Source organism: Vanacampus margaritifer, chromosome 4, assembly GCF_051991255.1.
Source record: "Vanacampus margaritifer isolate UIUO_Vmar chromosome 4, RoL_Vmar_1.0, whole genome shotgun sequence".
Classification (NCBI taxonomy): Eukaryota; Metazoa; Chordata; class Actinopteri; order Syngnathiformes; family Syngnathidae; genus Vanacampus; species Vanacampus margaritifer.
Genome location: NC_135435.1, coordinates 30,351,581 through 30,366,263, shown reverse-complemented (window position 1 = coordinate 30,366,263; position 14,683 = coordinate 30,351,581). Strand labels below are relative to the sequence as shown.

At 38.7% G+C, this 14,683-nt stretch overlaps 1 protein-coding gene across 8 annotated transcripts in view; it reads right to left on the bottom strand.

The window, feature by feature from the left end:
• Nucleotides 1-14,683, bottom strand: part of LOC144050206 (A-kinase anchor protein 13) — a 94,586-nt gene that overhangs the window by 18,110 nt on the left and 61,793 nt on the right. For 4 of the 8 annotated variants that reach the window (XM_077563274.1, XM_077563272.1, XM_077563275.1 and 1 more), the window contains 11 exons: nucleotides 13,590-13,767; nucleotides 13,407-13,509; nucleotides 13,058-13,183; nucleotides 9,631-9,673; nucleotides 8,643-8,757; nucleotides 5,875-6,037; nucleotides 3,389-3,456; nucleotides 3,207-3,276; nucleotides 1,704-1,854; nucleotides 1,476-1,612; nucleotides 1,220-1,387 (listed from right to left, as the gene is read on the bottom strand). In XM_077563274.1, the coding sequence (XP_077419400.1) occupies nucleotides 1,220-1,387; nucleotides 1,476-1,612; nucleotides 1,704-1,854; nucleotides 3,207-3,276; nucleotides 3,389-3,456; nucleotides 5,875-6,037; nucleotides 8,643-8,757; nucleotides 9,631-9,673; nucleotides 13,058-13,183; nucleotides 13,407-13,509; nucleotides 13,590-13,767 (1,322 nt within the window). The remainder of the gene's footprint in view (nucleotides 1-1,219; nucleotides 1,388-1,475; nucleotides 1,613-1,703; nucleotides 1,855-3,206; nucleotides 3,277-3,388; nucleotides 3,457-5,874; nucleotides 6,038-8,642; nucleotides 8,758-9,630; nucleotides 9,674-13,057; nucleotides 13,184-13,406; nucleotides 13,510-13,589; nucleotides 13,768-14,683) is intronic. The other 4 variants (XM_077563276.1, XM_077563277.1, XM_077563279.1 and 1 more) reach the window with 4 other exon arrangements.

Here is a 14,683-nt window from a genome sequence, read left to right as displayed (position 1 = left end):
TAATGTAAATAATGTCATAAATCTGCCATACCTTTTTAAGCCTACAGGTGACCCTTGTGAGGATGAGCGGTTCAGATAACGGATGGATAGATGCACAACACAATCAGTCTGTTTTTGTCCCAATTTTGCACCTTCCCAACTAAGGACATGAAACAGCTGATGATCTAGTTTTATGAGCTTCTTATAAAATTATCTTTATGTCTGAGGTAGGTTAAAAGTGGATTTGTCCCGATAATCGGGTCCAAAGCTGGTCGGAGATGACAATTTAAAATCACTAAAGTGTTCAATAATCACAACCAAAGTCTTTATGTGTGTGGGGGAAGCTGACGTCTACTGTGACGTGTTGGAATGTAGCCAATCAAAGAAGAAGATATATATCTATTAGATAGAGTAATTAATATCATAGACTAAGAAATATCATTTTTGTTACATTTGTAAGAGCTTTGAATGACTGATTTTGCGATTACATGTTATTTTTAAAGCTAAAGAAGGCCTCAAATGTGGTAACATCTTGGACATCAACTCATTCACACCCAGCCATTTTCACTGAAGCAAACCCCTTCGCTCCTCGGCTGTTTCACTGGATTCTGACTGATTTTGCAAAGCCCCACAGAATATTGTGTTCTATTGCTAAAAACATGGAACCTACCAAAAGAAAGATTAGTCTCTCCTTTCATTTCAGGAAAAAAATAATATTTCTATCTGTTTCCGTTTTGCAGCAATTAGCTTTTGGGGAAAGAGCTTTTTGCAACATGGCCCTGGTTGATCTTTTATACTCTGCTGCCACCTGCTGGCCGTATTTGTAAAAACTACCATTGCTTCAACCATTCTCTTTAGCATCAAAGCCTTCTGTATGCTCTCAGTCTAGCATAAAAAAACATTAAAAACGTATAAATACTTCTTTGGCAGCTAAGTAAAAGTAAACTAAGTATCAGCTTGATGATTAAAAACAAAAATCAGACGTGTGGTGATTCAGATTTGTAATTTTACCGTTTTCATGCCTTTTATTTTTTTCATATTTGAGGATACATGTTTTTATAATTAAAACAAATCGTAACCACACAAAAAAAAAATGTTTTTTTTAATCTGACAAGCAGGACGTGAGGAGAATTTTGAGCTGGTCCATATTAGGATTGTAATTGTAGAACAGGTAAGCAAGACATTTAAAGATGCTTATAGCAGCTTCATCATTCATATCGTCTGTATGTGAGATTAGTACCGTAGATAACATCCTGCCTCTTGACCAGGTTGCGGTCCAGCTGCTGCAGGTACTGCTGCTCCACGCCTAAACTCCACGAGTCGGCCTCCATCTCCTTGGCCTCGCCCTCAAACTCGCCCATCAGCTGGCTGTCCATCATCTCCGTCCCTGCGACAGGCACCAGCAAAACTGCCAGTTTACCATGTTACTCGTTTTTTTTATGTCTCCTAAATGCATCTGTCATAAAGGTGTCTTAATTGGGTCTCCATTTATTTACATGGTTGCGATGGTGTGTAATGACCTTCATCAGTGAGTGATTCCATAGACTCTGTGACCTGATTGGTCCTGTTGAGCGAGTCAGTCGACTGGGAAAGATAGCGCAGGCCCCTGATGGGAATCTCATCAAACACTGGACTACACGGACAAACACACACACTTAAGTTAATCAACGTATGTATATTATCAATGGATGGCAGTCATTTAGGAAATGGTTCCGCCCACTCACCCAGCAATGTTGCTAATGGACAGACTTTTAGACAGGTTGTTGCCGTGGAACGGCATGAGGCTGGTGTGGCGGCGTGACTGCGGCATCGTCAGAGACGTGTGGTCCTCTGGGGACAAGATGGCTGACCAGGGCCGTTCTCTCGTCCCGCAGGCTGGACAGGAAGAGGAACAAATTGGTCACAAGTTAGTGCCTAAAACATCCCAAAGGATCTCGAAGGAATCCCAGAGGAACTCACAAGATCTGTGCTTTAGAGATGATAAGAATGCAGTAAGATCAGGGTTCACCGATTTCGGCCCTCGAGGTCCGGAGACTTGCAGGTTTGAAATGCAACCAACGCACCTGATACTGAAGATCAGGATCGCTATCAGACATGCTGATCAGCTGATTATATGAACCAGGTGTGCTAGTGGGCGGAAACATCTAAAACCTGAAGGACTCCGGACCTCGTGGACTGGAATTGGTGAACTCTGCAATTGATCCTCTTAACGTATCTCAGATTATGAAGACCCCATAATTTTTATAACGTTAATGATTCATACACTTTGAGTACTTAAAAATTTAATCTAAATTCACATCTAAAATAGTTAATGATTTCAAAAGAATATATTCAAAACCAATGCATATACAGCAGAGTATGAGAGATCAACCAGGGCCATGTTGCAATAAAACTTTTTTCCCCCCAGTGTTTTGAACAGATTTGTGAATAATGATGAAACTTAGCTATATTCTGCTGCAAAACGGAAACAGATAGAAACATACTTTTTTTCCCTGATGGAAGAAGAGACTAATCTTTGTTTTGGTAGGTTCCATGTTTTTATAGCAATAGAACACAATATTCTGTGGTCCTTGCAAAATCTGTTAAAATCCAATAAAACAGCCGGGCGTGAAGGAGGTTGCTTCAGTGTAAAATGGCTGCCAGTGAATGAATTAATACAAAACAAGGTGCAATAAAAAGCTCAAACAAACTTGAAAAAATGTAAAATAAATGTGAAAATTCAAGTTAAAAAAGAAACAAAAATGAAAAAAGTCAAAACTATTTTAAAACATTCACACTAATTAAATTAGAAAGCATTTTTTTAAAAAAGCTTTCAAAATATACAAAATCTAATGTTAAACAAAACGTATTTAAAGCATTCATATAAACCTCTTAAATGGTCAAACTGTAATGGAAACGTAAAAAAAAAAAAAAAAAATGAAAAAAAAAATGAAATAAAAAAAAAAAAACTAAAGTTAAAACGTCCCAAAAAAATATGTATTTCAAACCATTGACATAAAAATTCTAACCAAAAACTTTTGGGAAAATAGTTTTGAATGTAAAAAGTAACGCCACTTGCACTGCAATATACTAGAAGCTGTTTCGACCACTTCTGCTGACCTGACATCTCTTTCACATGTTGACATTAGAAATGGTGGTGTGTGTGTGTGTGCGTGTGCGTGTGTGTGAACCCAACGTTGCTGTACATTCGTGCACATTTGAAGCTGTGTCTGATGCTCGCAACTCACGTTTGTTCCTCATGGTGACACCGGGGAAGGAGCTGGAATCTGGCACTGTGTTAAACTGCTGCCTTGGCAACTGGCCAGCGTTAAAAGGACCAGAGAGAAAGAGTGAGCGTGAGAGAGAGCAGAGGCAACGTCAGTATTGGCCCACGGGACGACATGCAAACGCTTCGGTGAAGCTTCTTTACCTTCATCTTCACCTTGGCACAAACGGCCAGGCCGTCCCTGCAGCCCTTGTGCACGCAGACGTTGCAGTCTGGGAAAAAAAGAAAAGTGGGAGAACGCTGGGTGAAAAAAAGAAAAGGTGTGGTGGCTGGAAAACTGGCCCGCTAATGAAAAGCAGATTGCGGCGTGTGATGCAACACGGGGTAATACTGGGGGGGGAATCTAAGATGGCTGACAAACACATTAGCCATTGCTATGCATGGGAAAGTTTCTCAGTCATCGGGAGATTGCCAAAGTGCACTTTGGTCTCCAGTTTGGAGGACAAACATACACGTTTCCAATGGAGACTCATACATCATCTCTCTCTCTAACACTACTATTGAAAAATAATAAAAAGGTGCACTTAGAGAGGATTTAATGTACTAAGGACCCTTTCCCTGCACCCGTTCAATTTGAACCCCATTTATTTTTTATATGTAACTGACCCCAGACTGCGCGCTTGGTAAAATGTAAAAATAAATCCCCCACCCCCCCCCAACAAAAGCTAACCTTTATTTTTTATTTTTTAACCATCTTCCGTGTGAAAGTGCACACTTCCTACTTTTACAATGATGTCAGTGCAAGCACTCGTCTGAGTCAAAGTGAAAGAAAGCGTTACACGTTTCTTTCACATCGCAGGGTCCAACAATTAGGTCCGCTGTATATTTTGTATTTTATTTGTGTGTTCATTATTCTCAAATGTAATTATAACATGTATTTATTGTAGTGTTTAATGCACTTTACAACACGTTTATTAGTTTTTATCTTTATTTTATGTGAGTTTTTAATTGTATTTTAGTATTTTTATTTATTTACATCTTTGTATTTAGTATGTATTCATTGTATGTTTCTACAACTTTTATTTGAAAACATTTTTATCTATATTTGTCTTGCATTTATTAAACTTTCATTTATTTTAGTGTTACTTTTAATGTATTTTGTATTTCATTTTTTTATGTAATTGCATTTTATTTTTGTACATTAATAATAATAATAATACATTTCATTTCAAGGTAAAAATTGATAAATGATGTAAGTGAGAAATGTAATGTAAGAAGTATAATTACAGATGGGTGGAATAAAACAGCTTAATATTTTTGTTGCAGTATTTTCCTATTTCCATGTTTTTATTTCCTTTTGTATTTTCATATCTTGTTTTAATTTGAGTTTTTATTGTCATTAACACAATTTCATTTCTTTTGTGTTATTTTTAACATGTTACTTTTGCTTCAACTTTTTTTGTTTCACTTGTAATTGTTTTTATTAATGGCATGTATTCTATTTGTATTTTGAAATATTTTTTGGGGATTGTTCACCTTGCAGATTATGCAACACAGCCTACTATTTACTTGGGAGTTCCATGGCCGTTTTCTCCTCTTAAACACTTTTACGAGGGCTTTTTATGACATCTCGCGGAGGCAGGCCCCGCACATTGCCTCAAGCTCACACAAACGAGTGACTGTGCGAAGGCCTGAATATCTTCCAGTCCGGCCGGCATCTGCCTGGAAACACGCTCAGAAGTGACGAGAAGCACAATGACGGGACATATGAGCAGAAAGCTGCTTTCTGCTTTTTTAGACGGTTGCGCCAAAATCTTGCGCAAGCAGTGACATCCTCTTTCTTGCGTCTTCCTTGCCGCACTGACCTCTTTAGTCTCGTAAGCCAGACTTGTGATTGATTCTGCAGCTGTTTTTTGGACACTTAAAGTCAATATGGTGCTAATGACGAGAGGTTGATTCTTGCACAGCTTAAACTTTAAGCTAAATACATTTTCTTAAACTACTAAAAATAAACACTAAAAAGAAAAAAGAAAAAAAACCTCTACAATTAAAAACCAAAAAAGTGGAAAAAAAAATCTTTAAAAATAAGAAAATACCAAAATAAATAATACTAACAAAATAAAACTAACAAAATAAAACTATAATAAAAATATTTAAAAAAGTAAAAGCAGATAAAATACAAAATACAAATGACATAGGAAAGATAAAATAAAATAAAACTTTTAAAAGGACAAAAACATAAAAACAACAATTTTAAAATAATAACAAAATAAACACAACAATAATATTGCAAATAAATACATTCAGAAGAATAAAAATAGAAATTAAAAGAAATTAAAAAAAATATATATAATAAAATGTAATTTAAAAGAGCCAGGCTAACATTACAAAACAAAACAAAAAACATCCATCTTAGAAGATGAGAGGATGAGATGCAAACTATGCCTGTCTTAATACAATGTCGTTTTCAGATATGGATTCTATCAATGTATTTCATTGTAATCAGGAACAGCTCCAAGTATGATGCATTGCAGCTATAAACCCACCACCACCAACAACGACGACGACCACTGTCCTAAAATGTGAGCGCCATTTTAACTATGAGGGCAACTTTTGCACGGGACCTCATTACATTATGTAGGGGAAACGCACAAACAAAACACACGGCGAGGACATGTGATGGTACTTACATGTGCACTGGAAGAGCTCCTTGCTGCTGAGGGCCTTATTGCATTGGGAGCAGTGGGAGCACGGCACCGCTTGGCCGGAGCTCAGGGTGGCAAAGTGATGCCCGTTGACTGCCTTCTTCTCTTTCTCCTTGGCCTCTTTCTCCTTTTTGTCCTTCTCCTTTTCCTGCACAGGTGGAACACATCAGCAAAAACAAAAGTGACTTGGGAGCGTGAAAGCGGGGCAAAAACCAAAGAAGACAAAAAAAAAAAAAACACGCCTTGATGCTTGGAAATTTGTAGTCGGAATCCAGCTGAGCGCCGTTATTACTAGCTTGACAGGGGGCCTGAAATATTACGCAGCCCATTATTTACGCTAAGAACTAATTGCCTCATTAGATGAACTTCTTAGACTTTGGGTGCTTTTCACAATCAAAACGCAACACGGGCTTGACCGTGTGTGCTGTCTGCAAGAAGAGCGAGACTGCAGAATGTAGGAGGAAGGAAGCACCTAATGCACATTTCCTCTTTTCTTTTTACTATACGAGCTGCGGAACATTTTGAACAAAAGTAGCGTGATAGATCTTTATAATTACAAAACATTACAGCTGTGATGTGAGCGGTGATGAGCGGGCGAATCCTTAAAATGATCATCAAACCTTGATGCCACGATCCGCCCGCATTAGATGTCATCGGTCAAAACTTTGGAACTTTGATCGGCCTCGCTGATCATTGGCTGAGAAACTCGCCACGATTGTGGTTATGATGTTAAATAGCCACACTGTTACATAACAGTGAGGCAAAAGTGCAGAAAGACAATTTTGTAAATTGGTAGTTAACCAAAGATGTATTTGGTTGTGTAAATTCACAAAGTTTGTATTATGCATACAAAAAAACAAGTTGTCCCCTTCAAGCAAAAAGCACTGTCGTCAATGGTTAAGAATGAGACACGGTGTAACATGACTCTGACTCCTCCCGGGAAGTGTGACAGCTGACAGAGACGTTCCGTCTGGGAATTCGTATTTTCCCGACCTTTCCCTCATCGGGCACAATTATAAAGACAGACCGAGAGATGACGTCATCCCTCTGCCGTTTGGTCATTGCAATTCAGATGAAGTGTTGTGGAGAAGAACAAGAGGTCCTATTCTCACGGCTTGACGTCACATCGCATCCACCCAAACCCAAAGGAAACCAAGGCAGCAGAGTTTCCAAAGCTCAGGTTAACAAGGCAACAGCTCCCGGGCACAAATCTCAGAAGGAGAAACTTAGGGTGGAAAATAAAAATCTAGAAACTGTGGGCAATTTGCAGTTGCACAAAAACTCTCAAGTGTGACCTCACGTGAACATCAAAAGAACAAATTCCATAGATGGAAGCTTTCCAAAGATGGCAAAGAGGAAAACTGTGATGACAACCAGAGAACAGCAACTGTACATTTTAACAATGTGAAGAGACTCGCCTCCCAGGCCATAATCCTGCCCCTGAACTCATGCTTTCATATGACATTGAATAATAAAAAATAAAAAAGGAAAATGCAGTGTATTAATCACCTGACTTCACTTGTTTTGCCACTTTTTACTTTTTACATTACTCAGCGATCCTTCCTCTGCACCACAACACCTCCAAACACCAAACGGTGATTCATTTGACTTCATTTTAGTTCTAAGATACCGTAATTAACTTCTTTCATAACAGATGAAAATGCGAAACAGATCTACTCTTGCCTTCAGCAAGCTTGCATCTGCACTTCCTTAAATACGCTCACAGGTCAATAAAAGGCTTAACTTCTGTTTACATTTGTACGACGGATGCAAATGTTAACTACTCCTATGCATGAAATCGAATACCTTCAGACATTAAGATTAAAATGTTACTCAAAACATTACCTATAGGCTTTTATGCTGGCGACATAATTTCGGTTTACATTATTTTCAACTCTTTTGAAGGTCTGACTGTGTCGAAACGTGCACTTCCTGCCACAACCACTCATCGACAATAAAACACAGCAACAAGTCTCTACTAAGTCTGATAATACACGATAGGTTTTCCACCTCAGGGGTTGTCAAGAAGCAGAGAAAAAACAATATACCACACTTTTAACAATCTGAAAGCTACGTTCAAGACATCAGCAAGACATCGCTGCAAAGACGATCAACATCAGATGCTGGGAAGGCGATATCATGGACCTGATCCCCCTACCTGGTGCCAGCCCTTCCACCTCCTCAGCGAGAAGCCACGGCTCTGCATCAGCCTCCTGCATGACATCGCTGAGCGGCGACGGTGGCTACAAGCGGCAGCAGCCAGACGCCATTGAGCCGAGCGGCAAAGAGGAAGTGAGGCTGACACTTCTGCAATGAGACGCTCTGACGACAGCGCTGCAGTAACGAGCCAGTTTGAACATGGCTTGTCCCCTTTAAAAATGACATGACTGAGGTGAGATGTGAAAAGATGGTAGAAATCGCAGCCATTTTCCTGCTTTACATTCTCTTCACCCACTGTGATGCCAACTATTCAGCCATTCATTTCTGTAGATTGCTCCCATTAGAATGGCGGAGCTCTCATTTGGTAATACAAGCTCGACACACCTGAGAGTGGTTGCCAGTCAGTTGCAGGGCATGTTGACATTCCACATATAGATAAACCAGTCTTCAAATAAAGGTTGTTTTTTTTTAATGTCAGAGGAAGCTAGAGAAAGCGTTTGGCTAACAAACTATAAAAGGCAACTGCAAGGGTTTTGATTGATGAGAAGAATTGAGTGAGGGATGACACCAAAATTCTGGTGGGGTGGCCTCACCTTTGTCTTCTTGTACATCTTGTTCTTGAGGTAGCTGAAGGTGCGGCTAACTTTGGTGGTGGCCTTGCCCGCCTCAGCGTCGCTGCGTAGCGGCCCGGGCTCCTCCTCCGATATGCTGTGGAACAAAAACACATGAGAATGTACCGTACATATGACATACAGTAGGGCTGTGCAATTAATCAAAATTCCATTACAATTGAAATTATTACACTCCACATTACGAAATCAGCATAATCGTAAAAAAAAGAGAAGATAATTCATAATAATTTTGAGCTGTTTGAATTTATACATTTGCACCTTTTTTTATTTTAAAATAGCTACTTTAATATATTTTTTAATCTTTTTTATTCTTTTAGTTATTTTGACATTTTTTAATCAGATAACTCACATCTTAGAATTCTGATTAATCACAATTAATCAATTAATTAAAAAGTCTTTTTTTAATCAACATTATTTGGCCGTCATTTAAAGCGCACCCGTTATGTGTTAATTTTGTTGACATTTATTGTTACGAGGACGTCTTCAAAAAAAATTATCCATTGCACACTCTCATCTTCCTCTTTTTTCTAATCAGTTAATTACTTGCATAATTTAAAATGGGGAAAAAATGACCCCAATATTTTGACATGAACAAATATTTTGAATGTCATACACAAACATTTATTAAATGCTTTACTTAAATGCATGCAGTTATGTTTATTGCTCAAACACAATCTGTGCTACTTTTAACGTAAACATCCGCTGTGATCATCTACGGTCAAAATTAATAGTGTGATTAATCTGCGTTATTACATGATTAATGCGATAATTTTTTGTGATTAATTAATTAGTTAAGGTTTTAACTTTGACGCCACTAGTTTTCTTTTTTTGTACCCCAAAAATAATCTTGATTTCAATTATTACCAAAATCGTGATAAATATTTTCTTCACAATTGTGCAGCCCTAACATACAGTATACAAGCACTGTAGCGTTTAGAGCTCCACTGACCTGTATGCGAGCGATCCAGACGTGCCGGAGAAGGATCTCATACCTGCAAAAGAAAAATAAGAGTTGGTCTAAAAACGTGATGATCATTTATCACTGGATATCTGCTCTACTGGAACAAAAGTATAGGACAGGTGGTGATCAGACCTACAGGTAAAGGAAATGGGGGAGAGAAGCGAACATTGGAGCCCGTTAACAGATGAAGCCAGCGAAATTTGGCTGGACTACCCCGCACTGGCACACTTGGAAGTGGCAGCTTGATTGTTCACATGACCATCAAGACATGCATGAGCAACATGTCGACCTGGCACACAATAAGCGTAATGCAATCGTTCCTTGCCAGTTCTATACGATAACTGCTAACTTGCCAACAGAAATAAAAAGACTAAAAGAAGCCATTCAGTAAAAACAACAACAACAAAACACGTCCACTACAAACGTACTACAAAAACATGAAATAAAGAGAAACAGAAGCATTCCAAAAACAAACAACAAAACTCCAGAACCAGAAATACTTCTGCCTGCCTGGTCAAAGTTTAAGGAGTCCTGGCACCAAAAAACAGGGTAGGAAATGGAATAATCCATGTCCTACCTTCCCCTGAGCGCCTGTCTAAATACTTATAAGCGAGATGTTTCACCTTGGAAGTCACAAGGGGGAGGCCAAAACAAAAGGACTGCCACTTGCTCAGTGGCCAAAAGCCAAAAGCCAAAAGCTGACACCAGAAGACACAGTTTAGGCTGGCTGCCATTAAGAGCTGATAAATAAAGCCTAATGGCACACTATTTACAGAATCACCGAGATATGTTGAGTGTTCTCTTTGTTTAATGGCCAAAGCAAAGACAAGATACAGCGTTTCACATATTTACTGTACCTTGCCAAAGTGTAAGCCAAGCCAATATGTTTCTTCGTCTGTTCATTATTATCGTGCCAAAGTCTAAAATATTTAACCGCAATGGTCCCAAAAACGTGTTTATACAATTTTTGTGTTTTTTTTTTTAATGCTAGAACATACAGAAAGCTTTGATGCAGCCGCTGAACTGAAGAGAATACTTGAAGCAATGGTAGTTATTACAAAAACGGCCAGCAGGTGGCAGCAGAGTATAAGAGATCAATCAGGGCCATGTTGCAAAAAGGCTTTTTTTCCCCCCAGGGTTTTAAAAAGATTTGTGAATAATGATGAAACTTAGCTATATTCCAATGCTAATTGCTGCAAAACGGAAACAGACAGAAATATACTTTTTTTCCTGATGAAAGAACTCTAATGTTTCTTTTGGTAGGTTCCATGCTTTTATAGCAATATAACACAATATATTCTGTGGGCCTTGCAAAATTAGTCAAAATCCAGTAAAACAGCCGGGAGTGTAGGGGGTTGCTTCAGTGAAAATGGCTGAGAGTGACCTCAAGTAATAGGACGAATGAATAATCACAAATCAAATGTTCACTTATTAATACCTGGTTGCAAAGTCAATTACAGCATGAATTCTGGAATTAATAGACATCACCGGATGCTAGATTTCATCTTCAGTAATGCTACGTTTGTCAGGAGCCACATCATCAATAAAAACAAGGGAACCAGTTTATTGGCAGACATGCACGCCCACACCACGGCATGGTACGTTTGCAGGTGTGTTATCTTGCCAAACCAAAGAGAGCGCACGATGCGTTGCTCCATCTGTTTATCTTGCCAAAGCGAAGGCAAGATATGTCGCCTCGTTTGTTTGGTGTCTTGACAAAACGCAAGCAGGCAAAACATGTCGCTTTGTCTGTTTGCTACCTTGTCAAGGCAAAAGCAAAGACGAGATTTGCTTTGTCTGGTTATTTGTCGCCCTATTATCTTGCCAGGTAGCAGGGACACGTTGAGCAACAACGTCAAGTAAAGTCAAGACATTTTTGTTCATATATAGCCCTTAATCGTACAAAAAAAATCTCTAAGGGCTTCTTCCCATGCCCATGTTCTCTGTCAAGAAATGTTCAAAAATGTTAAATATAATGTGTCAGTTGTCAATCAAAATCCAAAATCCTGGCAAACTTTGGAGAGCTCAAGATGACAATCTTGCCGAGCTCCACGAAAAAGTAGACTGTTTAACTTCCTGACTTTTTTTTTTTATCAAAACAGTCAGCATAAAGCTTTTTTAGCTGAAATTCATAATTCATTTTCCATGTATATTTTATCTCTCCCTCTGCCTCAGCCGACCTCGCCTGGACGCGGTTACACTTTGGTGCACAGGGACTTCTTGAACCGTGTCAAGCAACAAAAGGACGGTTATTTTTACATGGTAGGCCAAGGGTGGGCAAAGTTGTGCTTCAAGGGTCACAATTTTTTTAACTTTTTTTTTATGTACAGATGAGGTAAAAATAAAAATTTCAAAAATATGGGGTTAAAAAAAGCTTGAAAATGTGTACATAAAATATGTAAATAGTTGAACAAACAACTACAGTACAGTACATATTTTACTTCTCAAATACAGTACCTTTTTATACATACTTTTTATACATACAGTTTAGTTGTATTTAACACTTACAGTATAATTAATACATGTGCATTTATTCTTTGTTTGTTTTTAAATATTTAAGTAAAAATTTTACACAACTTTTGTGTGCAATACATTTTAATTGAATCATTATTTGAGTAAAGTTGATATTTTGTTACATTTAGAGTTAATATTAAACCTGTAATTGTTCGTCACTTATAATACTAAATGTACTTTATAGAATTAAAACCTTTTTTATGAACTGCTACATTAATGTATATTAATGGAGAGCTAGGAACAAATAAGCAATGTTCATGCTATAATTAAATTATTCCTAATGCCATAAAAAAAAAAATTTTTAAATGGTTCAAATCAATAAATTGTTGAATGACATAAATGCAGATAAATGAATTATTGCAACAAAAATAACAGGGCTCTTAAATCATGTAAAGTCAAGGTGGGCCGAATTAAATAATACTTGACTCATTGAGCCATTTTCAGCAGTAAAAAGTTAATATTGTGTCCAGAATGAATTTGATAACTTAATTATTTTACTTTTACAATTAATAACTTTAAAAACAAATTTTTCCACTTGCTGTCGACTGAAGATGACATCACCTGGGCTGAGGAAGTAGGTAACGACCAATCACAGCTCAACTGTTTTCTGGTTTTGCTCAGTTGACAACAAGTAGAAAAAAATTGTATTTTAAGGAATTAATTGTACATAAAAAAATACTGAAATTACCAAATAAATTTAGGACCAAATATTAACTTTTTGCTGCCGAAAATGGTTAAATTAGTCAAGTATCTCTTTGAAAAAGGAAGCGTGCCCTAAGTGGCACACGGGCCACAGTTTGCCCACCCCTGCTGGATGTACAAGGAACTGCAGGGTGTCTAAGGGTGACGTCACACATCCTGATGGCCTCGGCTACAGCGGCTAGCAGCTTCAGATACTTACTGAAGTTATCATCATCGTCGCTAGTGGACGAGTCGCCGTAAAGAGAGTGAGACTTAGATTTAGTGAGGATGGGGGAAAGGCTGAAGGAGAAGGAAATCCGCCTCCTCCCACGCAGACGTCCCACCACTGATGCAGGGGCAGGTGGGAAAAGAACCAGAGCAGGCACACAATGACAAATCAACAACAAGCAGCAGCTTTTCTGTCAACTTTAGGATGCATTTCTTTAAAAAGTGGTCCATGTGCCACGCCCTAATTGAACACCACGGCCAAACTAGATGCCTTTTTACATCTCACTACAAAAGTGCAACTTAGTGATATTTGATTTCCATATTTCAATTCAGCCACTCACCGTCAATGTCTCTGTGGCTGATGGCGAGCATGGACACAGACTTTGTGAGGGGCAGGGTCATCGGGGGGCAGTTGTTCCTCAAGGGACGATAGCGCCTTGACTTCTGTAGCGACAGGAGAGTCGAGGGTGTGACGGGTAAAAAGGGCAAAGGTGACAAACGAGGGCGCGTTTGTGAGCGCCGACCTGCTTTTCCAGGCCGCACGGCGCTCCCGTTTCCTCCTGCTCCTCCGTGAGCGACACGAGTGAGCCGCGCTCATCCACGTCGTGCTGCTGCGATCTGGAAGGCTCCAGAATGCGGGGGCCTTGACAGGGCGGGCCCCGGGCCTCCTCTTGGCTGCCACTTAGGCCCTCCAGGCTGTAGCTGTGCGGACACAGAGCAGGAATATCACATCATTTCAAAGTTATCAGTTATATTACAGTATTACTAGTTTTGTTTTTGCCTGCATTGATTGGCAAAAACAAACAAACTATCTTTTAAAAGCCACATATTAACTCATTTGACCCCAAAAAACGTATAAATACGTTCTATTTTAAATATTACCATGCTGCCAAAGATGTAATTATACATTTTTTAGTTGTTCATTTTTTTTTAATGCTAGAGCATACAGAAGGCTTTGCTGCAGCCTCTGAACTGAAGAGAATGGTTGAAGCAATGGTAGTTATTATTTTTTTTTAAATGGCCAGCAGGTGGCAGCAGAGTATTAGAGATCAGCCAGAGTTGCTCAGGGCTCAGGCAACGACCAATCACAGCTCACCTGTTTTCAGAAGCTGCGCTGTGATTGGCTGTTACCTGAGACCTAAGCAACATTGATGTCATCTTCAGTTGACAGCAAGCGGCAAAATGAGATGAATGAATCCCCTGAGATGGATAAAAACGTCTGGATTTTGCTGCTTACCTCATATTCCACAAATGTAATATTAATATCAATGTCATGTTTAGACTAGTGGGGCTGTATAGAACATTATTGTCAATGAAAAATCTTTAATGGTTTAAAAAAATTAAAAATAAATAAATAAATAAAAAGCTGAATCGCATGCACATACTGGACACTGTGGCTGTGCGCTACCGTAAACACATAAGCATTTAGCCTTTTGGCTAATTCTGGCATATTTCCAGAAATGTTTATTAATATATACTGTCCCTGATACAAATAAATCAACCCAAAAAAAAAAAAATAATAATAATAAAATGGCAAGGAATGATTGACACGTACACAACCCATGACTGCATGGGCAGCAACTGAAATGATTTGCCATTGGTGGTCCGGTTGGGCGGG